The sequence below is a fragment of the Sapajus apella genome, unplaced genomic scaffold (assembly GCF_009761245.1).
Source record: "Sapajus apella isolate SASKATOON/1434 unplaced genomic scaffold, GSC_monkey_1.0 scaffold18, whole genome shotgun sequence".
In the NCBI taxonomy this organism is placed as follows: domain Eukaryota; kingdom Metazoa; phylum Chordata; class Mammalia; order Primates; family Cebidae; genus Sapajus; species Sapajus apella.
This window is the reverse complement of record NW_022436958.1, coordinates 25352308-25380225: the sequence shown is the minus strand read 5'-3', so window position 1 is coordinate 25380225 and position 27918 is coordinate 25352308. Positions and strand designations below refer to the sequence as shown.

The 27918-nt window shown below is 35.1% G+C and overlaps 1 protein-coding gene across 20 annotated transcripts in view; it reads right to left on the bottom strand.

Moving 5' to 3' along the window:
- The window catches only part of SLC4A10 (solute carrier family 4 member 10), a 350715-nt gene that overhangs the window by 124142 nt on the left and 198655 nt on the right, over positions 1 to 27918 (bottom strand). For all 20 annotated transcript variants that reach the window (XM_032286540.1, XM_032286535.1, XM_032286537.1 and 17 more), the window contains one exon: positions 15818 to 15956. In XM_032286540.1, the coding sequence (XP_032142431.1) occupies positions 15818 to 15956 (139 nt within the window). The remainder of the gene's footprint in view (positions 1 to 15817; positions 15957 to 27918) is intronic.

Here is a 27918-nt window from a genome sequence, read left to right as displayed (position 1 = left end):
CTTTTTTTTTTTTTTTTTTTTTTTTTTTTAGACAGAGTCTTGCTCTGGCTGGAGTGCAGTGGTGTAATCTCGGCTCACTGCAACCTCCACATCCTGGGTTCAAGCGATTCTTCTGCCTCAGCCTCCCGAGTAGCTGGGACTACAGGCACGTGCCACCATGCCCGGCTATTTTTGGAATTTTTAGTAGAGATGGGGTTTCACCATGTTGGCCAGGATGGTCTCGATCTCTTGACCTCGTGATCTGCCCACCTCAGTCTCCCAAAGTGCTGGGATTACAGGTGTGAGCCACCGCGCCCGGCCCAATAAAATCTTTTCTTATAATAAAATTCATAGTTTTAAAATGTACTTCTGAATAACAGTTAAAATGACTAAATAAGTGACAAAGCATCTAAATCATTTCATCTTGGCTCCTTTGAAAGTAAATTTTAAATTTTAGGAATGCTAAAAAGGGGTTGCTGTTTTTACTTCAGAAGAAAAATGACTTTAAACCAAAAACAATCAAAAAGTAAAAAGAAGAGGTTCACACAAAAATAAAATGTTCAATTAAACAAGAAGACTTAACTATCTTAAATATATATGACCCAAAACTGGAACACCTAGATTCATAAAACAAGTTCTTAAAGACTTATGAAGAGACTTAGATAACTACACAATAATAGTGGAAGACTTAAACACCCCAATGATGGTATTAGACAGATCACTGAGACAAAATACTAACAAAAGATATCTAAACTTACCACTTGACCAAATGAACCTACGAGACATCTACAGAGCACTCCACCCAAAAAAAAAAAAATTCTTTTCATCTGTACATGGCACATATTCTAAAATTGACTATATACTTAGCCATGAAGCAACTCTGAACAAATTAAAAAAACCAAAATCATACCAAGCATACTCTCAGAACACAATGCAATAAAAATGTAAATTAATACCAAGAAGAACTCTCAAAACCATACAATTACATGGAAACTAAACAACCTGCTCCTGAATGATTTTGGGTAAACAATTAAATAAAGATAGAAATCAAGAAATTCTTTGAAACTAATGAAAACAAAGATACCACATACTAGAATCTCTGGAGCACAACAAAAGCAGTGTTAAGAGGAAAGTTTAAACTACTAAATGTTGACATTAAAAAAAAGTTACATTTCAAGTTAACAAGCTAACATCACACTTGAAGGAATTTGAAAAACGAAAGCCAACTAATCCCAAAGGTAACAGAAGAAAAGAAATTACCAAAATAGAGCTGAACAGAATAAAATGGAGATGAGAAAAATCATACAAAAGACCAATGAAACCAAGAGCTGGTTCTTTGAAAGAATAAATAACATTGATATACTGCTAGCTAGACTAATTTAAAAAAAAAAGAAAGGAAGATAAAAATAAACACGATCAGAAAACACAAAGGAGACACTACTACTAACCCCACAGAGATTTATGAACATCTCTATTCTCACAAACTAGAAAAGCTAGAAGAAATGGATAAATTCCTGGGAATATAATACCACCAAGATTAAACCAGAAATAAATTATTTTAATTTTTTTTTTTTTGAGACAGCGTCTCACTCTGTCACCCAGGCTGAAGTGAAGTGGCACGATCTTGGCTCACTACAACCTCTGCCTCCTGCACTCAAGTGATTCTCCTGCCTCACTCCCCAAGTAGCTGGGACTATAGGCATGCACCACTGTGTCCAGCTAATTTTTTTGTATTTTTAGTAGAGACAGGGTTTTGCTATGTTGACCAAGCTGGTCTCAAATGCCTGGGCTCAAGTGATCCACCTGCCTCGACCTCCCAGTGCTGGAATTAGAGGTGTGAGCTACTGCACCTGGCCTAACCAGGAAGAAATTGAAACTATGAACACACCAGTAATGAGTTCCAAAATTGAATGAGTAATAAAAAAAAACCTATCAACCGGAAAAAAAGCCTTGTATCAGATGGATTCACAGCCAAATTCTGCCAGATGTATAAAAAAGAGCTAATATTGAAACTATTCCAAAAAGTAAGGAAGAGGGGCTCCTCTCCAATTCATTCTATGAAGCCACCATCATTTCTAATACCAAAACAAGCAGATACACACCAAAAAGCTTCATACAAATATCCCTGATGAATATAGATGCAAAAATTCTCCACAAAATACTAGCAAACCAAATCCAGCAGCACATCAAAAAAAACAATCCACCATGATCAAATAGTCTTGATTCCTGCGATACAAGCTTCGTTCAACATATGCAAATCAATAAATATTATTCATTGTATAAAAAGAACTAAAAACAAAAACCACATGATCATCTCAGTAGATGCAGGAAAGGCTTTTTGATAAAATTAAACATTCCTTCATGTTTGAAATCCTAAAAAAAACTAGGCATTGAAGGTATACACCTCAAAACAATAAGTGTTATCTACAACAAACCTACAGCCAACATTATACTGAATGGGGAAAAGCTGGAAGCATTCTTTCTGAAAACTGGTACAAGACAATGATTCCCACTCTCACCACTCTTATTCAACATAAGTCCTGGAGTCCTAACCAGAGAAACAGGAAAGAATAAAAAATAAAAGGCATCCAGATAGAGTGAGAGGAAGTCAAACTATCTCTCTTAGCAAATGATATGACACTATACCTAAGAAACCCCATAATCTCTGCTTGAGGCTCCTAGATCTGCTAAACAACTTCATCAAAGTTTTAGGATACAAAATTAATGTGCAAATGGTATACATTTATATACATCAATAACATTCAAGCTGAGAGCTAAATCAAAAATGCAATCCCATTCAAAATAGCCATGAAAACCATAAAATACCTAGGAATACAGCTAAACAGGGAGGTGAAAGATCTCTGCAATGAGAATTGTAAAACACCACTGAAATAAATCAGAGATGACACAAACAAATGGAAAAACATTCCATGCTCATGGATAGAAAAAAATCAATAACATTAAAATGGCCATACTGCCTAAAGCAATTTACAGGTTAAATGCTATTCCTATCAACCTACCAATAACATTTTTATAGAATTAGAAACAAATTATGCATTTTTACAAAATTAGAAAAATAATCTAAAATTTATATGGAACCAAAAAAGATCCCAAATAGCCAAAGTGATCCCGAACAAAAAGAACAAAGCTGGAGGCATCACATTACCTGACTTCAAACTATACTACAAGGCTACAGTAACCAAAACAGCATGATACCAGTATAAAAACAGACATATAAGTCAATGGAACAGGTTAAAGAACCCAGAAATAGTGCTGCACATGTAGAACCATTTGACCTTCAACACAGCCAATAAAAATAAGCAATGAGGAAAGGATTTCCTATTCAATAAATGCTGCTGGGATAACTGACTAGCCACATGCAGAAGATTGAAACTGGACTCCTACCTTTCACAATATACAAAAGTCAACTCAAGATTAATTAAAGACTTAAATATAAAACCCAAAACTATAAAAACTCTAGAAGAAAATCCAGGAAATACCATTCTGGACATCAGCCAAGGAAAAAACTTCGTGATGAAGATGCCAAAAGCAATTGCAACAAAAACAAACATTGACAAGTGGAACCTAATTGACCTAAAGAGCTTCTGCACAGCAAAAGAAACTATCAACAAAGTAAACAACCTACAGAGCAAGAGAAAATGTTTGCATCTGACCAAGGTCTAATATCCAGAATCTTTAAGGAACTCAAATAAATTGACAAGCAAAAAGCAAACAACTCCATTTAAAAAGTGGGCAAAAGATGTTAGCAGACAATTCTCAAAAGAAGACATATTAATACAAGTGGCCAACAAGCATATGAAAAAACGCTCAGTACCACTAATCTTAGGGAAATGTAAATCAAAATTATAATGAGATACCATCACACACCAGTCAGAATGGTTATTACTAAAAAAATCAAAATATAACAGAAGCTGACAAGGTTGCACAGAAAGGGGAATGCTTCTATATTGCTGGTGGGAATGTAAATTAGTTCAGCCACTGTGGAAAGCAGCTTGGAGATTTCTCAAAGAACTTAAAACAGAACTATCATTTGTCCTAACAATCCCATTACTCGGTATATAACCAATGGGATATAAATCATTCTACCATAGAGACACATGCACATTACAGCACTATTCACAATAGCAAAGACATGGAATCAACCTATGTGCCTACCAGTGGTGGACTGGATAAAGGAAATGTGGTACATATACACCATGCAATACTATACAGCTATAAAAAATGAGATCATGGCCTTTGCCACAACATGGATGGAGCTAGAGACCACCTTCCTAAGTGAATAAATGCAGGAAGAGAAAACCAAATACTGCATGTTCTCACAAGTGGGAACTAAATATTGAGTACACATGCACACAAAGAAGGGAACAACAGACACTGAAGCCTAGTTGAAGGTAGAGAGTGGGAAGACTGAAAACTATCTATTGGGTGACAAAATTATCTGTACCCCAAACCTGTAACATGAAATTTACCCATGTAACAAGCCTGCACATATACCCCTTGAACCTAAAATAAAAGTTGGAAAGAAAAAAAGAATCCTGATAAGATGTTGGCTCTGTGTCTTGATGTGTGTGTGTGTGTGTGTGTGTGTGTGGTGTATGAGTGTTTAGTTCTATGCATTTAAAAAAATTTTTTTTGAGATATAGTCTCACTCTGTCATCCAGGCTGCAGTGCAGTAATGCAATCACAGCTCACTGCAGCCTCGACTTCTGGGGCATAGGTGATCCTTACACTTCAGCCTCCCAAGTAGCTGGGACTATATAGCAAGGCAATATGTCTGGCTATTTTTTTAATTTTTTAAAATAGATATGGGGTCTCGCTATGTTATCCAGCCTGGTCTAGAATACCTAGCCTCAAGTAATCCTGCCTCAGCTGACCGAGATTACAGGCATGCGTCACCACGCCCAGCCTCCATTCTATGCACTTCTATCCCATGTATAGATAGATATAACCTCTACCACAGTCAACATACAAAGCTGTTCCATCACCACAAAAGAAATCTGTTGTGCTGCACCTTTATATTCTCAATCCTCACTATTTCTGTTCCCTGGAAACCACTAATTTATTCTTCATCACTATACTTTTGTCATTTTGAGGGTGTTATCTAAATGGAATTAAATAGTTTACAACCTTTTGAGACTAACACTTTTTTACTAAGCATAATTCCCTTGAGCTATATTCAAGTTGCTGTGTGTATCAGTAGTTTATTCCTCTTTATTGCTGAGTAATATTTCATTATAAAGATGGATGTATCAGTTTGTTTAGTCAATCACCCATGGAGGACATTCAGGTTGTTTGCAGTTTTTGTCACTACAAATATATCTGCTGTGAACACTCATGCAGAGGTCTTTGTGTGAACATGTTCCATTTCTCTGGGATAAATGTCCAAGAGTGTAATTGCTGGGTTATATAGTAAATGCATGTTTAGCTTTATCAGAAATTGTCAAACAATTTTCCATAAGTGGTTCTACTATTTTACATTCACACCAGCAATGTATGAAAAATCCAGTTTTTTCATATCCTTACCAGCATTTTTTATTATGATTATTTTTAATTTTGATTATTCTATTAGGTATGCAGTAATACCACAGAGCAGTTCTAATTTGCATTTTCCTAGTGACTAATGATACTGAACATTTTTCCATGTGCTATTTGCTGTATGTATGTCTTCTTTGATGAAATGTCTGTTTGTGCCTTTTGCCCATTTTTTTAGTTGATTTATTTTCATACTGTTGAACTTTGAGAGTTCTTTATATGTTCTACATATAACACTTTTGTTGAATATCTGGTTTGCAAATACTTTCTGTCTGTAGCTTGCCTTTTAATCCACTTAACAGAATCTTTCACAGCACAAACATTATAATTTTGGTAAAGTTCAATCTATAAATATTTCCTTTTACAAGTTGTGCTTTTGGTGTTATGTCTAAAAACTTGCCACCTAGCCCTAGGTCCTGAAGATTTTCTCTTATGTTTTCTTTGAAAAATTTCATGGCTTTATGTTTCAAATTTAAATTTATAATATATTTTGAATTAATTTTTATGTACATGGTGAGGTTTATATCAAGGTTAATTATTTTGCCTGTAGATGTCCAATTGCTCCAAAATTATTTTTCGAAAAGATTATTCTTCCTTCATTTAATAGTTTTTGTCCTTTGTCAAAAATCAGTAAGCTTTACTTATGCTGGTCTATTTCTTAGTTCTCTATTTTGTTCCAGTGATTTATGTGTCTGAAATGACATTTTAAAAAATCCAATTATTCTTCCTTCCTTTAGAATAATTTTCTTCAAGTTGAGGGCTTAATTCTATGAGAAAAGAATGGAGCTCCTTTCAGGGAGTTTGGAACTTCAGGGAGTTCCAAACAGTTTGTTAGTTAAGATGACCAAATATAAGTTATATGCATGGATGGTTTGATGTACCCATAGGTTTTTTGAATATTATAGGAGGAGGCAGAAGGTACTTTCCATAAAAAGGTACCCACATGTTACAAATATCATGTTACTAAAGATACTAAACATTTCAAGATTCAGTGCTTTATGCCAGCTCCAGAATGATGCCAATTCTTTAAGAGATATTTAAATGAATATTGTTAAAGAGACTATTAAAAATAATATATATACATAAATACATAACTATATCTCTCTTTTCTGTTCTTTTAAATCCTATTTCATCCTTCAAAGATAGACATGAACAGATCTGGGAACACACCAGACAGTGTTTCAAGATTTGTAGTCACCGAATATCCTGTCAATTGCAAAATGCCTGATTGCAGTTAATGACCTAAAGTGCGGCAATTTGGTCCAATTTTCAAATAAACTCTGCTGACATGTGTTTGAATAGCAAACCAAAGCAAACAAGAGTTTCAAAGCATGAATGAGATGTAATGGATAATGCTAAAAAACAAATAAATAAAATTGTTGGCCAATTGCATGACCTTCTCTGTGGAGGGAGAAGGGAGGAGTTAAACCCTGAGAAGATTATTTTCATTTCCTTCAGTATGTCTGGAACTGTTTTCATCCACGATTAGCACACTGGAGTCTCTTTCTACTAAGCAACATTAAATAGGTGTTTCGCAAATTCTTTGAGGATTAAGTTGATTATAATCTCCTCTAAAATACTCATATTAAATCATACAGAATAAAATTATTCTTCCAATTAGAAATCATTTTTTTCTAGAGAACTTAACTATTTCTGGGTGTTCTATTCTCCCTAACTCAGTTTAACTTTTCTAAGATTTTTAATTCTCTCATTCTACACAAACAAAAAAGAGTAACCATATCATCCAAAAGGAGTTACCATATCATCCAAAATTATAGCCTTAAGGGAAGTAATGGATGTCTTCAGAAAAAAAAAAATCCTCTTTTAGGATAGTTGGGTGACATGGCTAGGGTGAAGCTAGAGAATAACATGTAATCACAGAATACATATAGTCATCTTAAGAAGAAATGAAATATATCCAAACCTAGTGTTTACAGACATTAACTCTTCTTAATCCATATTATTTTCCACTGAAAAATCCAGGTGACTTAAACCACTACTAATTTTGAATATTAAATGTCTTCACAGTATCAATAAAATTGTTTTTTGATGTAATAATCCTTTTCTATGCTGCAATGTATGTATCAGAAGCCTAACTGTTACCCACTGCTTTGCCTCTTCTGAGCTCATTTGTGGGAAGCATTTATAAAGGGCAACTACAGTGAGTCAAACATGTTGTAACCACAATTGCACAGCTGTGGTAGCTTTGCTCACTTTTCTATAAATGACATTATATGTTATTTATAAGCAGGACATTGTAATTGTGTTGACTTCATTAACCTCTTCATATGGCTTCTTTTAGTTTTTAAAAGTGAACAGCTGGTTTTTACAAACATTTATTAAATAATTATGATTCAAAAATTTAGCTTCAAAATCTAAAAGTTTGCTTAAGTTTTACTTGGCAATGACAGTGGGCATAAATTATGCAAGATGTGATATGTGACAGGTGCAATGTGCTGATAAAATATCCTTTTTATTTCTGCTATGAGGGTAGAAAATTATTAATCCCATCTGGAATACTAATCAAAAGCCAGAAGTGCTTTAAATGGTGATGCTAATGATTTTTAGAATTAAATTGCATTTGAAAAATCAGATGGAGTCATGAATTAACAAAAAAATTAGCTTTTTTAGATGAACTAGGGCAATCAGAACAAAATTACTTCTGCCACTTCAGAGACTATTACTTTTCAAAATCCTCAATAAATATGTTCTGCTCTCCCATGAAGCATTGTGTCTCAGTTAAAACTTATCTACCCCTCCTTCAATAGCTGTTATTATTTTCATTGCTCATTAGATGTTTCCCTGAAGCTCAAACAGCTATACCATGCATTAGATTCCAGAAGCCAGACTACGAACATAACTCCTATCTAATAATATTAGAAAATGCAAATAATTAACTGGATTGTCTTTTTTATTCTTTATAAATCAACAGCAATATATTTTGGTGGTTTAGGATAAACATGTTATTTGAGTTAGTACATTAGAGCAAAACAAAATTCTACCTGCTCAACTGTAGCAAGGTGAAAATGTTAGATTCTAGTAACACTTCTGCTATCTCCTAGCTTTATGAGAGTGGGCAAGTTACAAGAAATTATTGGTTAAAAGGAATAGATCACTATTTGATCTGTAAGATGAAAAATCACCAACCACTATAAGAAAAGGGCATTACTCCTGCCAAAATATATATTTCAAGCTCTATTATGTAGTATGAGGAAAAAGAAGGGACTCTAAAAGAAAAACCTTCGAAAAAGTACTTCTTTGCAATAGATTAGAGACTCTAACTAACCAAAGCTGTCTAGTCATCACAGTCAAAAGATCTCTTTCCTTTAAGTCACTCAGGAACATCTGTTTCTTGGAAGTCATAGAAGACAGATGCTTCTGGTCTTAGAGAGGTGTGCATTTTAACTGTCTATTCAAAAATCATAGAAGAGCAAGTTACATCACTAATCTGTGAAAAAGATGATCATATATCACTTTTCTGTCACCAAATAAAGAAGATGAGCACATATATTACATATTTCTAAAACTCCCACATATTTTTTTGATGCAGTTAGGGCAAAAAGTAAGGTAGAAGTCTTTTAATCTTAATATGTACCTGGTTATATAAAAGCTATTTTAAATTTAAGTCTATATTTTAAATGTTATAATACAAAACATTATGAGGAAACTTATGTACAATTTTTATTAAAAAATCAGTTCATACAGGATAACATGCCATTTAAAGTGTTCAAAAAGGTTAATAAAAATAATGAATAATTTGATATAAAATAGATAAAGGAAATGAATAGTTCATTCACATGAAAAAAATAAAAACATATGAAAAGATGTTGAATCTCACTAATAATTTGAATAATCAAATTAAAACTGGGAGATTTATGTCTTATTTATAAAACCAGAAAAAACATTTTAAGTGGTTTGATAATTTATTGTGATCAGATATAGAGGAAATAAGTACTCTCATACAATGTTGATAGAAGTGTAAATTACAAAAACATTTTATGCAGGTAAGTTTACAGTATCTATCAAAGTAAAAAATGTCTGCTCTCTTTGCCACATATGTTCCCATTGTTAGAAATTCACTTTACAGAAATAGCTACCAAATAATAACAAAATATTTGTGTGAACAATCATTGCAGCAGTTCCTACGGAAAAAAATAAACAACCTCAATGTCGATCAAGACTAATAAATAAATAAGTGAAAGTTCATCCATATAATTGAATGCAATGCAGTCATCAAATAGATGATGTAAATTTGAAATGCTGATATGGAAAATGTGCCAAATATATTAAGTGGAAAAGACAAGGTATGAACACTGTATATTATATAATCCCTATTGTATAAATTTAAAATGGCATATATTTACATGAAGATTTAGGTATTAAAATTTGGGGGGAAAGATACACAAAATATTAACAGTGATTACATTTAAAAAGCGATACTGTGAATAAACATAGAGAAGTACTTTTACTTTTCTGCCATTCTATGCCTTGTGAATTTTAAATACTGGCAGTTATTAGTTTTATTTATTTTAAATGTTAATAGGGATAAACTAGGTGGTAGCCATTTTGGTTTTCTCATTTTTCGTTTTTTTCTTTTTTTTTTAAATAAAGGAGAGCCGTAAAGACCACTGGAAATATTTCAAACAAGAATTAAGTAGGCCAGTGTTATTCACAACATTCATTTTCATAATTGAGCATTTAATTCTACACTGTTTGAATAAAGTAAATGAATAAATGCAGCTACAAGTTTAACATGATCCAGTGGAATTACTGTGGCTTTCAGACAGCAGTGGCACTCTAAGGACCACTAATAAATATGATCAAGATAAAGATTTTCTAACAATAAAGCTGTGCTATCATGGAAGAGATAGCCTAACAAAACAATAAAACCTCTGTCAGTTGGGGCACTGTGGCTCATGCTTGTAATGCCAGCACTTCAGGAGGCTGAGGTAGGTGGATCACTTGAGGTCAGGAGTTTGAGACCAGCCTGCCCAACATGGTAAAACCCCATCTCTACTAAAAATACAAAAATTGGATGGGTGTGGTGGCGGACACCTGTGGTTCCAGTTACTAGGAAGGCTGAAGCAGGAGAATTGCTTGAATCCAGGAGGCAGAGGTTGTAGTGAGCTGAAATCTCACCACTGCACTCCAGCCTGGGTGACAGTCAGACTTTCTCAGAAAAAAAACAACAAAACACCTGTGTCAATGATGTCTTTAAGCACATTCTGCTATTTCTGCCTAGAATACTGTCCCCTCTGCTTTTCCACCTAGTTAACTCCAACCCAACTCACAGGAGCCAGCTCAAGCATCGCCTTTACCAGGGGGCTACCCTGATCCTCTTTCAGCTTGTGGTTTAGAAAACCCAACAGTGTGCTGTATCCAGGAAACCCATCTCACATGCAAGGATACACAAAGGCTCAAAATAAAGGGATGGAGGAAGATTTACCAAGCAAACGGAGAGCAAAAAAAGCATGAGTTGCAATTCTCATGTCTGATAAAATAGACTTTAAATCAACAAAGATCAAAAGAGACAAAGAAGGACATTACATAATGGTAAAGGGATCAATGCAACAAGAAGAGCTAACAATCCTGAATATATACGTACCCAATACAGGAGCAGCCAGATACATAAAGCAAGTTCCCAATGACTTACAAAGAGACTTAGATTCCCACACAATAATAGTGGGAGACTTTAACACCCCATTGTCAATATTAGACAGATCAACGAGAGAGAAAATTAACATGGATATCCAGGACTTGAACTCAAGTCTGGACCAAGCGAACCTAATAGACATTTACAGAACTCTCCACCCCAAATCCACAGAATATATATACATTCTTCTCAACACTACATCACACCTACTCTAAAACTGACCACATAATTGGAAGTAAATCACTCCTCAGCAAATGCAAAAGAACAGAAATCATAACAAACAGTCTCTTAGACCACAGTGCAATCAAGTTAGAACTCAGAATTCAGAAACTAACTCAGAATCACACAGCTTCATAAAAACTGAACAACTGGCTCTTGAATGTTGACTGAATAAACAATGAAATGAAGGCAGAAATAAAGATGTTCTTCGAAACCAACGAGAATGAAGACACAACATACCAGAATTTCTGGGACACATTTAAAACAGTGTCTAGAGGAAAATATATAGCAACAAATGCCTACATGAGAAGCAAGGAAATATCTAAAATTGACACTCTATCGTCAAAATTGAAAGAGTTAGAGGAGCAAGATCAAAAAAACTCAAAACCTAGCAGAAGACAAGAAATAACTAACATCAGAGCAGAACTGAAAGAGATAGATAAAGAAAAAACCCTTCAAAAAACAATAAATCCAGGAGCTGGTTTTTCAAAAAGATCAACAAAATAGACAGACCACTAGCCAGATTAATAAAAAAGAAAAGAGAGAATAATCAAATAGGTGCAATAAGAAACAATAAGGGGATATCACCACAGATTCCACAGAAATACAAACCATCATCATAGATTATTACAAACAACTCTATGCACGTAAACTAGTAAACCTGGAAGAAATGGATAAATTCCTGGACATTTGCACCCTCCCAAGCCTAAACCAGGAAGAAGTCGAAACCCTGAATAGATCAATAACAAGGTCTGAAGTTGAGGCAGCAATTACTAGCCTACCACCCAAAAAAGGCCAGGTCCAGATGGGTTCACAGACGAATTCTACCAGACATACAAAGAGGAGCTGGTACCATTCCTTCTGAAACTATTCCAAACAATACAAAAAGAGGGAATTCTTCCCAAATCATTTTATGAGACCAACATCATCCTGATACCAAATCCCAGCAGAGACTCAGCAAGAAAAGAAAACTTCAGGCCAAAATCCATGATGAACATAGATGCAAAAATTTTCAATAAAATACTGGCAAACCGATTGCAACAGCACATCAAAAAGCTTATCCACCATGATCAAGTAGGCTTCAACCCGGGGATGCAAGGCTGGTTCAACATACGCAAGTCTATAAATGTAATTCACCACATAAGCAGAACCAAAGACAAAAACCACATGATTATCTCAACTGATGCAGAGAAGGTCTTCGACAAAATTCAACAGTGCTTTATGCTAAAAACCCTCAATAAACAAGGTATTGATGGAACATATCTCAAAATAATCAAAGCTATTTATGACAAACCAATAGCCAATATCATCCTGAATGGGCAAAAACTAGAAGCATTCCCTTTGAAATCTGGCACTAGACAAGGATGCCCTTTCTCACCACTCCTACTCAATATAGTATTGGAAGTTCTAGCCAGAGCACTCAGGCAAAAAAAAGAAACAAAGAGTATTCAAATACGAAAGGAGGAAGTCAAATTGTCTCCATTTGCAGACGACATGATTGTATATTTAGAAGACCCCATCATCTCAGCCAAAATCTCCTGAAACTAATAAGTAACTTCATCAAAGTCACAGGATACAAAATCAATCTGCAGAAACCACAAGCATTCCTATACACCAATAACAGACTAACAGAGGACCAAGTCAAGACCGAACTCCCATTCACAATGGCTACAAAGAGAATAAAATACCTAGGAATACAACTAACAAAGGATGTAAAGGACCTCTTCAAGGAGAACTACTAACCACTGCTCAATAAAATAAGAGAGGACACAAACAGATGGAGAAACATTCCATGTTCATGGTTAGGAAGAATCAATATCGTGAAAATGGCCATACTGCCCAAAGTAATTTGCAGAGTCAATGCTATCCCAATCAAGCTACCAATGACCTTCTTCACAGAACTGGAAAAAACCACCTTAAACTTCATATGGAACTAAAAGAGAGCCCACATAGCCAAGTCAATTCTAAGCAAAAAGAACAAAGCGGGAGGCATCACACTACCAGACTTCAAACTATACTACAAGGCTACAGTAATCAAAACAGCATGGTACTGGTACCAAAACAGATATAGACTAATGGAACAGAACAGAGGCCTCAGAGGCAACACAACACATCTACAACCATCTAATCTTTGATAAACTGGACAAAAGCAATGGGGAAAGGATTCCCTGTTTAATAAATGATGTTGGGAAAACTGGCTAGCCATGTGCAGAAAGCAGAAACTGGACCCCTTCCTGACACCTTACACTAAAATTAACTCCAGATGGATTAAAGGCTTAAACATAAGACCTAACGCCATAAAAACCCTAGAAGAAAATCTAGGCAAAACCATTCAGGATATAGGCGTAGGCAAGGACTTCATGACCAAAACACCAAAAGCATTGGCAACAAAAGCCAAAATAGACAAATGGGACCTAATCAAACTCCACAGCTTCCACACAGCAAAAGAAACAGTCATTAGAGTGAATTAGCAACCAACAGAATGGGAAAACATTTTTGCAGTCTACCTATCTGACAAAGGGCTGATATCCAGAATCTACAAAGAACTAAAACAGATTTACAAGAAAAAAACTAACAAGCCCATCCAAAAGTGGGAAAGGATATGAACACACACTTTACAAAAGAAGACATACATGATGCCAACAAACATGAAAAAATGCTCATCATCACTGGGCATTAGAGAAATGCAAATCAAAACTACATTGAGATACCATCTCACGCCAGTTAGAATGGCGATCATTAAACAATCTGGAGACAACATATGGTGGAGAGGATGTGGAGAAATAGGAACACATTTACACTGTTAGTGGGAGTGTAAATTAATTCAACCATTGTGGAAGACAGTGTGGCAATTCCTCAAGGACCTAGAAATAGAAATCCATTTGACCCAGCAATCCCATTACTGGGTATATATCCAAAGGATTATAAATCACTCTACTATGAGGACACATGCACACGAATGTTCATTGCAGCACTGTTTACAATAGCAAAGACCTGAAACCAACCCAAATGCCCATAGATGATAGACTGGACAGGGAAAATATGGCACATATACACAATGGAATACTATGCAGCCATAAAAAATGATGAGTTTGTGTCCTTTGTAGGGACATGGATGAACCTGGAAACCATCATTCTCAGCAAACTGACACAAGAACAGAAAATCAAACACCACATGTTCTCACTCATAGGTGGTGTTAAACAATGAGAACACATGGACACAGGGAGGGGAGCATCACACACTGGAGTCTATTGGAAGGAAATAGGGGAGGGACAGCAGGGGGTGGGGAGTTGGGGAGAGATAGCATGGGGAGAAATGCCAGATATAGGTGATGGGGAGGAAGGCAGCAAATCACACTGCCATGTGTGTACCTATGCAACAATCTTGCATGTTCTTCACATGTACCCAAAACCTAAAATGCAATTTTAAAAAAAAGATAACTGCTACTGAAAGTTTGGTTCTCAAACCCAAAACATTTTATACAACATCAATTGGGAGCTTTTCAGAAATTTATGGTCTGACTATGCCTGAGGTCTACTAAGTCTACATTTTAAACAACGTTTTGGGTAATTTGCATTTACATGAAAATCTGGGAAGCAGTGGGTAAATGACAACCCTGGGTGTGCCTACAGTTTCTTGTGCACACCTGTATCATAGCATTCATTATACAGCATTTACAACTTTGTTTCCTTGTCTCAATTAGACTGCAAGATCCCTAAAGGCAAGATCTAAGATTTTTGTTGCTGTGAAAAATTCATTGTACCTGGCACATAATGGACGCTCTATAAATGTTTGTTAAATGAGGAAATCAGAAGGAATAAATGAAAAGTAAACACAAAATTTAATTCTAACTTTACAGAACGCTGTCAATTATATAGCAATATAAAAATCTTAATTACAATGATAGACAAAGTGATTTTAAAAGACATTTTAAAAAATCACTATCCTTAAATGTATGCATATCCTAGAAACATATTACAAAATATTTTTATCCTCACCAGAGAGTATATGAAATCCAGCACTGTACAGAAAGCATTTTATCATAATGTTTGCCCTTTATTTTTTAAAAAAGCCCACTTTCGAGTTACCATGAATATCATAAATTTAGGTGCAAGCTGGCAGCTGAAAAAATAGAAATAAATTACTTTTGGATTTCTATTGTTTTGTTAATGACACATAAATTATGTTGCTGTTTATCTTTAAGACTGCAGCTGTTGGCTCTGCATCACCGTTTACTGTAATTACTGCCTTCAGATTTCTTTCTGACCCATATCCTGTTATAGGATATGCTCAGGCCAGATCAGCAACTTCAGCAATCATGGATGTTTGCAAAATCGTTGCATTAGAAATATCTTTTTCTAGTAACATGAATATTCTTTAGTATACCTTCACCCTTCAACAAAAATTCTCACCTGGCTGTTTCTCGCCACTCAGCATCCTCACCTTCACGCCAACAAATCTCATCCAGTTCTGTGAAAAGGTCGTGAGGAATGTGTTCCTCATCATCATCCTCGGTTCCAAGAATAAACTGTACCCTCTGTGATGGGGTGTCTAAAAAAGTCAGAGACATGAACATATATTACCGTGACCCTGAGTTTAAAATGTCCCAGTCAGTGCCTTCAACACCACCCCAAACTCATACCTCCTCTGCTCCCTACTGCAACACTCATCCAAAACAGACTCAGGAACTAAAACCAAATTCATCATTACACGAAGTCCAGTGTAATTTGGGATCATAAATATGTAAAATGTATATATTAATGTATATATATAATAAATAACAAAATAAAATATGATTATTTTAGATTAACTCTTATGGAAACTGTTTCTATTTCTCACACACACATACTCATTTTCTCTCATCACATATGCTATATTTTATGGGTAATATTCAGAAGAGTAGACTATGATAAAATTCACTTCTACTAAAACTATGCAGAATATTATTCACCAAAAAAAAATTCCTTGTGATCCTCCTTTGTAGTCATCTCTACCTCCCTTCTGTAACCCCCAGCAACCACTAATCCAGTCTCTGCTGCTAGCTTTGCCTTTGCAAAATGTCATGTAAGTGAAAACACAGCATATAACCTTTTGAGACTGGCTTTATTCATTTAGCAAGTGCCTTTGAGATTTTAAGATTTATCTGTGCCATTGTGTGTATTAGTAGTTCATTCGTTTTTAATAGCTGAGTAACAGTCCATTGTAGGAATGTACCACTCTTGGCTTATGCATTCACTTGCTGAAGGACATTTGGGTTTCTAGTGCTTGGCAATTATAAATAGAACTGCTATAAGTATCTTGTGTAGGCTTTTGTGTAAACATATATTTTTATTTCTCTAGGGTAAGTAACTAAAAGTAGGATTGCTAGTCATATGATAAGTGTACGTTCAGCTTTATCAGACACTGCCAAACTACTTTCCAGAATGGCCGTACCATTTTGTATTCCCAGGAGCAACACAGGTGAGCTGCAGTTGTTCTGAATCTTCACCAGCACTTGGTATTATCAATTGTTTTGTAGACAATCTATGTAGTGGTATTTCATTGTGGTGTTAATTTACATTTCTATGATGGCTATTGTTGACAATTTTCCCTGAGTTTATTTGACATCTATATTTATTTATTTTTATTGGGTTGTTTGTTCCCTACCATTGAGTTTTGAGACTTCTTTATACATTCTGGATACACGATTTTTTTTAACATAAGATTTGCAACATTTGTCTTTTCTCCCCATTTATAATTTGTCTTTATGTTCTTTTAGCAGTGTCTTTCACTGAGGAAAAGTTTTAAATATTGATAAATTATAATTTTTTGTGTGTGTTATAGATTATGCTTTTGGTATCACATTTGAAAAGTCTTTGCCTAAGGGCCACAAAAATTTTCTTTTACATTTTCTTCTAAAGTTTTGTAGTATTATATTTTACATCTTGGGACTATGGTCCATTTTGAGTTAATTTTGGTATAAGACATGAGGTTTAATTCAAGGAGTTTTTTTATTTTTTAAATATGGATGTTAAATTGTTCCAATAGCATACCACTTATGGCAAAGACCCAAATAAAAGACACAGAAAAAATATATTATCCATTAAATTGCCTTTGCACCTTTTTCAAAAATCAATTTGCTACATTTGTTTGGACTATTTTTCTGGACTTTCTAATATGTTCCACTGATCTAGGCTTATGCTTCAGTCAGTCCAGGATGCTATAAAAAAGTACCATAGACTGAGTGGCTTATAAACAACAGAAATTTATTTCTTGCAGTTCTGGAGGCTACATGTCTGAAATCAGGGTTCCAGCATGGTTAGGCTCTAGTGAAGGCCTTATTCTGGGTTGCAAATTGCTATTTTCTCCTTGCAATATCACATGGTGGAAAAGGTTGAGAGAGCTCTCTGGGGTTCATTTTATAAGGGCACTAATCTCAATCACGAGGATTTCACCCTCATGACTAATTTCACTCCACAGTCCTAACCTCTTAATACCATCATATTGGGGTTAGAATATCAACATATGAGTTTTGAGGCGACACAAACATTTAGTTCATGGCTTTGTCTATTCCTTTGACAATACCACTCTTTCTGATTACTATAGCTTTAAAGTAATTCTTAAAGTTAGATGGTATGAGTCTCCCAACTTTGCTCTTCTTTTTCAAAACTGTTTGGCTATTCTAATCTTTTTTCCTTTCTATGTACATTTTGGAAAAGTTTTTGTATATCTACAAAATTCCTGCTTGGAATTTGATTGAAATTGCATTATATTTATGGATTAATTTGGGGAGAATAGTATCTTAACTGTAATGATTTTTTCCAATCCATGGAAACTACATGTATCTTCATTTATTTAGGTTTTCTTTCATTTCAAATCATTTATTTCATCAGATTTTATAGTTTTCAGAACACAGATATTCCACTTGCTTTGTTAAATTTATACCTAGATATTTCATTTCTTGAAATTATTATATTTTTAAATTTGTTTCCAATTTTTTTAAAGCTAGTATAGGGAAATGTGATTTATTTTCATGTGACCTTGTCCTTCAACCTTGTTAAACTTACTTATAATTTCTAAAATTTTTTTGTAGATTTCATGGAATTTTTCAGGTATACAACCATGTCATCTGTGAATATGAACAATTTTATTTTTTCCTTTCCAAACTATCTCTGTCCTTATTTATTATTGCTTTTTCATTATTATACTAGCTAGAATTTTAGTATGATATTCAGTGGCAGCGGGGAGAGTGGCTATCCTTACTTTGTTCCTGGTCGCAGGGGGAAAACAGTCTTTCATGAATAAGTATGACCTTATTCCCTTTGTCTGAGAATGCCTTTATTTAAGCTTCATGCCTAAAGGATATGTCACTGAATATAGAATCCTGGACTGAATGTTCTTTCAGCATTCTCAAATGCTGTTCCACTTCCTTTTAGCCTTCATGTTTCTTAATGAGAAATCTGGAATCATTGGGATCATTGTTCCATTTTTCTCTGACTGCTATTAGAATCTTTTCTTTGTTTTTAATTTTCAGAAGCTTCATTATAATGTTTTTGAATAATTTTAGGATTTTGGGTTTTGTTTTGGTGTTTGTTTTAGCATTTATCTTGAGAACCCTGAGCTTCTTGAACATGTAAGTTTATGGGTTTTTTTCCAGAAATATTTATTTATTTATTTATTTTTGGAGACAGTCTCACTCTGTTACCCAGGCTGGAGTGCAGTGGTGTGATCTCTGCTCACTGCAACTTCTGCCTCCTGGGTTCAAATGATTCTCCTGTCTCAGCCTCCCAAGTAGCTGGGAATACAGGCATGCACCACCATACCCAGCTAATTTTTGTATTTTTAGTAGAGACAGAGTTTCACCACATTGGCCAGGCTGGTCTCAAACTCCTGACCTCAAGTGATCCACCTGCCTTGGTCTCCCAAAATGCTGGGGTTATAGGCGTGAGGCACCACACTTGCCCTCCAGCAATTGTTTCTTCCATAGTTTTCTGTTTGTCAGTTTGCTTCGTACTCTTTCTCTTCTGCTTCTGATATACTGACAGCAGAATCCACTGAGAATGGTCATCAACAATAGCCACAGCTTGTTTTGACATCATCTTTTCTCTGACTAGTTTTCCCATAAATATGCTATCAGTCACTCTGATAAATCTAATCAACAGAGAGTGGAAACAAATTCATTCACTTTGTCTCATACATGTCTTTACTTAAGGTTACCATCAACAGGACTCAAAGCAGAAGGATGGGACCAATCTACAGTATATACCTCAACCACACTCCCAATGTACTTAGCTGCTGAATCCAACCAACTGAATAAATCCCCCAAACCCTAAAGATCTCCCTTACAAAACCATATGGCTTTCTCCTTAAGTTTCTATATTAACCTTTCCACTTGGCCAGAGGCATTACAGCAGGTACAGCAGGATGTATGAGCAATTGTTTGGCCTCTTCCTTGGACCACAAAGAGGTAGCTGAGGGCAATCTTATCATCCATAAAAACTTTAGTCCATGAATTGAGGATGAAGAAGACTGCAATGGTATTATTAATCTTTTGGATTAAAATCAGGGGCACATTTCTTACTACTTTTTCTAATTTGATGATTCCCATTGTACGGATAACTGCCTGTAGGGTGCACATAACTAATAAGCCAATTATCCCTCCAGGAAGCTCATCCTCATAGCCAAGTGTAGATTTTGGAGTTCTCTCCAAAATCATCTGAAGCCCACATAATCTACTGGTGGTGTTTGCTTAAACATTAAAAGGTCTCTTACAACCATCCCTGTGGCTCAAGTCACTGTGTTCCTGGTAGAAAGGGAAAATAATGCATGATTTGGACATAAGACATACAATCTTGGCTGGGTGCGGTGGCTCACACCTGTAATCCCAGCACTTTGGGAGGCTGAGGTGGGCAGATCACGAGGTCAGGAGTTTGAGACCAGCCTGGCCAGTGTGGTGAAACCATGTCTCTACTAAAAATTCAAAAAATTAGCTGAGCATGGTGGTGCATGCCTGTAGTCCCAGCTACTCAGGAGGCTGAGGCAGGAAGATTGCTTAAACCCGGCAGGCAGTGGTTGCAGTGAGCTGAGACTGCACCATTGCTCTTCCACCTTGGTGACAGAGCGAGACTCCATCTCAAAGAAAATAAAAAAAAGACATACAGTCTTGAGGGTTCACACAATGGCCCTAGAAAGAACATGTTATTTACAATGATTGTGGCCCCAAAATGGACTATGTCAGTTAAAAGACACAGGTTGGCAATGTCTCCAACAAGGCCTCCAGGCCAGCTAGTTGACCTTGGGGTTCTCAGTTCAGTTCAGATAATTGAGATTATCCCTATTTTTTAGAGAAACTGCTTGGGGACAGTCAGTCCAATCTGATCTATTTGTCCATGCCAGACTCTAGGTTAGTGATGGTTATAGAGAGGGGGGTAAAGAAGACACTCAAAGGTGTTAATAGGGGTGTGTGTGTGTAGGAGATAAAGGATCTTTCCCTGCTCTTTCTAAAAATCTTCTCCTTCAGGTTAAAAGCAATGATGATCAAAATGCAGGCAGAGCCATGTGATGAAGAATGTTAAGCCAGCAGGCAATTACATTTAAAGCATATCCACAGTTTGAGAGACTCACACAAAGATCTTTTCTTTTTGTGGGAGGCTCCAGGGTTAAGTTCTGAAAGATCATTAATTTTACTCCCGCACCTGAAACGTAGAATGTGTTCCATTTCGGTAGACGTAATTTCACTTTTTTTCTAACCATCCTCTATAACTCTCAGACCTTTAGTTGGGAAGGGTCAGAATAAGGGAGAAGAGGGCATTTTAATAAAATTTACAGAGACTTGTTATGTCTCCTACAGTAATGGTGCATTTGGGCAATTGTAGGAGGTCTTAGCAAGCAGTGTATTCAACTAAACGGTTACTACTCTTATAATGTAGGATCATGTAAGGTCAACAGGCGTAACCAGTTAGCTACACAAGAATTAAGTATAAATTCCTGAGGTCTCCTTTTAGCTGAGCTACTATTTGGAGGGTGTACCAATCAGGCTGGTGTGAGGTTTCTGTAAGAAGAAAGAATAATGCATCATGCCCAGAAATGGTCATGGTGGAATCCTGATTTTTAGTATAAGTTTATATAAAATCTTAACCCTTTCATCCTGATTAGGATCTACATAGAGGCCAAGAGGAGATTATCTCTTTCTGAAGAAAGCCATTCGGTGACCAAACCATCTTACTTATATGTGTGGACCAGAAGAAGATGAGAGAGGCAGAGTTGGAAACTTTTTTTTAATTTTTGAAGAAGCTCTTCCAACACCCAACAATACCAGATGCCCATAGATGATAGGAAATGTGGAACGTCTATCAGATACATTGACTATCAGCCAATTGTGGCATGGCTTTGAGAATTAAAAAGTGTGTGACTATCTGACTGCAAATGGTCAGAAATCTGAATACATAACACCAATTAGTTTAAAGGGTCACATGGTATGTTTAGAGTAAGCTAATTGGCTATAACAGCAACAACATAATCTCAGACTAGATGTATCTGCTGCCCTACTATAAATCCAACATTTATTAAGTTCTTGCTGGGTTTCAATATAAGGGTTATAGAACTGTTCTAGAACTTCAGGCTGACCATACGAATTTATCTAAATTTCTTTGTTGACCTTTTCATTCTCCAGTGGGTCACTTATATCAGCATTATGAAACCAACCTAGGGCTGTAAGAATGCAATACTAATCAATGCCTTATCTATAGTTTCCCCTTGACTTTATCTGTTTCAGAAAAATCTCCATAAAAGGGCCAAAATTCTCTTACGGCAGATAGAATCCATTACAGAAAATTCCAAGACTTTTTACTGTCATCTCCAAATGGATTACAAGTTGGCATGATAGTAGCATAGTCTGAGCAAAAAATACATCCCAGTTGTGGTCATTCTTCTGTAACCAACATTATATGACCGACCTCACTCATTTTCCAAGAAAACAAAGTTCTAATGATTTGCCTGGTTTCTGTATATAATAGTCAGGAATTTCCTCTCATACTGTTGGTATGCATCTTTAAAACTGTTGTCTGAAAGAAAATGCAAACTTGTTCCTCTCTCCTCACCCCACGTCCAAATGAATCTAAGTACTAATTGTTAGAATGGGTGAACCTGAGACTACTGCCAGACTGTAATCTCCCTACCTAAAGGAGGGTTAAAACCAAATCTACTGCGTGGTTCTCAGCTTGCAACTACATTCCCAAATCCTCCTCATTAATAGGCAATAGAGAAGAAGAATATTTATTACTCTTTACTAGACAATTTGGTCAGTAAGTTTGCTACCAATACCAATGGACTTCTCTCAAAGTGTTTTAATTAGCTGTGAGGCCATAATCCTTCTTTCTACAAAAGCCATGTCTCTGTCAGTATCCCTTCCTCACTGCCAAAACTGCCAAGAATTGTGAAAGCTATCAGCATTTGCCCTGCTAGTTTTGTGGATGCTAGCAAAAGCCATGAGACTCTTGAGTCAGAGATAAAAGAAAGTTTATTATGCCCTGAATAGTAGTACCTAGAGTATCATCATTTGTGTTGTATTCTGTGCCCCAACTCCCACAGAAGGGTGTGCAAAGGGCCAGGAGATGCTGTACATGCAGTGGGATGCGTGACGGGAGAATCAAGGTAGGGAACTCAATTCTTTCATAACGGACATTAATCCTCCCTGATTGTTGCCCCATAAGGAGACATTATCTTTATGGTATAAAGATAACAAACCTACCCTTTGCTCCAAAGAGAGACACTACCTATATCTTCCTAGTGTGTTCACAATACAAACATACTAGTAAAGATAGAAGGCACAAACCTCTGCCCACAAGATATTTGGAATCCATTACATATTTGTCTCTCAACAGTCATCTTCATGTTGTGATCACTCTCAGAAAAAAGAAAGAAAAGCCTTTGAATTAAAAGATTTTTGTTGAAATTGAAACTTCTTTGTTAATCTTTTTACTACCTTTCTACCTCTAAATATTCCCAATATTGTGTGCCCATTCTTCAATGCATTCTTTGAGGGGGAAAAAAGAATTCTTGGGATTTTCCTTTCATTATTTCCTCTTTCATTATATTTTGTAAAGATTACATGATTGTTACCTAGAAATCTTTACTAGGTTTTAAACAGAAAATTAAAAAATCAATAACAAGTATATAGTAATTACTGAAATTCCTATATGGCAGAAAAAATTGTTAGTCTAGTTAGTCAGAAAAAAAAATTAATATACCTTAGAAGAAAAATATAAGAATAGGAATAAACCCAGCAAAATTATGTAGTACATTTGTGAAAAAAAATTATAAACCTTTATTGAATGACGTAAAAGAAGACCCAAATACATGCATCAGTTATATTGATGGGGACGACTTAGTAATAAAACAAATCATGAATTCAATGTTAGTCCAATAAAACATCTGGTATGTTTTAAACATTTTAAAACACAAAAGAATGAGTAAATCAGTAACAAGTATATAGTAATTACTTAAATCTATAATGTTAAGCATTTCATATATGAAAATAAACCAATTAGTAAGTTGTTGAAATCATTAGGTTATAACTAAGTCACAATTGAGAGGATTTCAGGGGCAAAGGTGAAAAATAAACACAATGATAATATAGTGTCATATTTCTGTTTAAGTAAATATCTGTGGTAACTCTTGCCTATTAGCCTCATCTTCTGCCAGTCTTTCCCTTGCTATTACCTTCTGAATACATTAGCCTTCTTTAAGACTCTTAAAAATATCATTCTCTTTCCCACCTCAGAATCTTCTAGCTGTCTTAGACATCCACTCTCTGCTTAATTGTAGTGTACTTTGGCACACCTACATAATCATCCTTGTAAAACAGACATATGAACACATACATATCCACATTTGAGCATGTTCATATACAAATCAGGCCCCTATTATCCTAGGTCACAGCATTCTACATTTCTTGATCCATGTATCTCAATTGCAACTAATCATTATTGTGCAATAATTGATTTTACATCTATCTCTTTGTTATAATGGCTAAAATATAAAGGCAGGAACCATGTTTGTTTTATTCACTGCTATATCTTCAGTAAATATCAAAGATTTAGCAAATATTAATTTATTTAAAAAATGAAAATCCTGTACAGATATTAACTTGCGGCCAAGATGTGTTTTATATACTTTGGGTTTTTTTTTTTCTTATCTTGTTATATGAACTTTATGCATAGCTTTCTGGGTGAAGTAGGGTAACAAAATATATATTTTCAATATGTCAGCTTGTTTTATTCTGGGAGTTTTTTTCAAGGAGAATATAAGCTTGCTTAAAGTTTCCATTCTTATTCTGTACCTGTAATCACAATAACAGTTAAAAAAAAAAAAAAAAAAAAAAAGAAAGAAAGAAAAAAAAAAAAACTCACATCTACCTGAAGAGCAGTTAGTAGTTCAGAATAAATTCGTCAGTATGAAAAGTAACCTTAGCCTATTAAACTAAATATAACATTGGCATGTTATAAGAAATAAGTAACTGCACTAAAGAAAAAAACAAATTCCTAAAGTAAATCAGGTAAGAATAGATGTGGTTAAGAAAACATATGGAAAATATTCTTTACCTAACTCAACAAAACTGCCCTGGTTTTTGTTGTTGTTATTTTTTTTTTCTTTTTGCTTTAGTTCCTACAATATGCATTCTTCAGGAGTTGAAACTTGCAGAATACTTAGCACACTTACGTCACTTTTTAAATACATATTCTATAGAAAGAAATTGGTATGGCTTGGCTATGTCCCCACCCAAATCTCATCTTGAACTGTAGCTCCATAATTCCTACATGTTGTGGGTGAGACCCAGTAAGAGATAATTGAATCATGGGAACAGTTTTCCCCATACTGTTCTCGTGGTAGTGAATAAGTCTCAAGAGATCTGAGAGTTTTATAATGGGAAACTTCTTTTGCTTGGCTCTTATTCTCTCTTATCTGCTGTCATGTACGACATGCCTTTTGCCTCTCACCATGATTGTGAGGCCTCCTCAGCCATGTGAAACTGTGAGTCCATTTAATATCTTTTTCTTTATAAATAACCCAGTCTCAGGTATGTCTTTTTCAACAGCATGAAAATGGACTAATACATAAATACAGAAAACAAGTAAAATATCTGCAAGCAATATATTTACAGAACATGAAAAAACACTCCTTTATTATTCAAGTGAAATGATATGACTGCAAATAGCATAAAAAACAAAGTAGAACAATTTAGATGAATTAGAAGTTCAATTATATTGAGGTTCATGAGAATCCATGACAATTTTGCTATCTTATTAGCCAACAGAGTCCTATAACTGGGCAACTAATTAAATGATGGCAAGCAAAGAAGTTGTGATTCAAAAAAATGTTAGGGTAGATTTATTTTGCAAATAAAGTTATCTTTTTAAAAAGTAAAATACTGTAGTTTTCAGCATGGCTGTACTTTGATTAGTTACCTAGTCAATTTATAACTGTAGGATAGTATCTATTCCAGTTCACATAAATGCTATACCATATTTACTGTACTTAAATTGCTTATAATCTGGTTTTAAAGATAAGATGAATCCATAATAACAGACAATGTAAGACAATAATAATTAAGCACTAGTATGTCTGGTGCTTAGTGCTGCAAGAGTAAAGAGGTATGAAAATAAATGAAGGCTACAGTGGTCAAGGAAGTTTTCACAAGGGGAGATGGGATTATGTCAGTCCACATCAGTATTAAGAACATAATATATTTGACTATATGGTAAAGAAAAGGATCCAGAATTACTGAGACAAAATTAATGGTTCAGTTTAGGCAATGGATTTAGAAATAGAATAATGCAAGGAAGCATCTCAATAGCTGAAGTTCAAGATGAAACCTCAGGTCTGAAATCCACTGCATGCTCTAGAGAGAAACTTTATGCAGATAATACATACATGGCCAGGAATTAGAATCAAGGAAAAGTTGGAATCTGACTGCACCTGATGCGTTAAGATTCTGGGTAAGCAATAAAATAATAGCCATATTGTCTGAATAAAACAAAGATTTAAAAATACCAGAGAGAAGAAAAGCAAAAATTCCAATGCAAAGGAAGCAGAAAGAATCCTTTCCTGTGCATCTATATGTAATAACGGTAAATAACATGTACATATTTATACATATAATTAAAAATAAGCTTATATGAATGTATACTACATATTTAAAATATAGAGAGATATATAACATTTTAAATGAGGATTCTACCTTTAAAAATTAATGATTGGTTGAAATTAGTATGAACCAAACTGGAAGTGGTCAATACCAAGAATTCAAAAGCTCAAGAAAAAACAATTATTTAGTCTTATAAGCAAATCCAAGGGTAAATAGTACAAAAATGAAATTCCAAAAAGCAGATCTGCAGCCAGAATAAAAAGAACAAGTGAGTCATGAATGCTGTCTTGTAAGAATTTAATAAAATACAGTAACTTGGTTTGTCACACTAGTTTGTACCATGTAATGAGCACAAGTAGAAATATGCAGGCTTTCTCTAGCAAAGTTGTTCCATCACAGGAAAACTGGAGTGAAATAAACTTGGTTGCAAGATAGGAATATGGCTAACAGAAAGAAACAAGAAGTAATAGCACTGGAGAGCTGGGCATCAAAGTCAGAGTAAGCCCAGGAGCAAGACTCTTAACAATGGTGAATAAGCAATCTACTCACACTGGGCTCCTTATATTTCTACCTGCCAAAATTGGTCTCCCAGAAGATTGGACCAAGCCCCAAAAGGGAAAATTATAGATGTAAAAATAATTTTCAAGCCATAAAGAATTACATAAATACTACTGATGATATTATTGGTAAGGGTGATGGTTATAATGATGATATAGACTTACCTACCAGAAATAGAGAGTTCTGCAGATTGAAGCAGGGAAAATAATTACACCATTAATTAAAAGTGAGTTGTCAGAATGAGAGCCAGCATTGCAGGTTGAGTGCTCCAAAAAAAATTTTGCATATGCTAAATTTGAGATGACTAAGGGACCATCATATGAAGAAGGTCATATGGCAGTTGGAGATTTGAGATTGGATTCTGGAAGAAAGAGCAGGGTCAGAGATAGAGACATAGATGGCATTTAACGAAAGATATCACATGATTACAATGATGATGACTCAAAAATGAAAAACTAGAGAGAAGAAGACTAAACACTGGAGAAGTTAATAAGGTTTAAGATTTGGCAGAAGGAAGATAAGTTATCAAAAGGATCAGAAAAGGAATAAATATGTAAAAGGATTAATACATCATACAAATATTTAAGGAGCCCCTTCCTTTTATCAAGATACCATTCTAAGTAGTAAATAAGACAAATATAAACAGGGAAAAGCCTCTGCCTTCATGGAGCATATGTCTCATGGAGAAAGTAGTGTAACCAGGAACAAAGTAGAAAAGAATTTCAAAAAGAATAAGAAGTCAATAAAGTTGGATGCTGTAGGGTGGTCAATGAGAACTGTGTAAGAGAAAGAGGACCTGGCTATCCTAATTTTAAATAGCATTGGATAGCA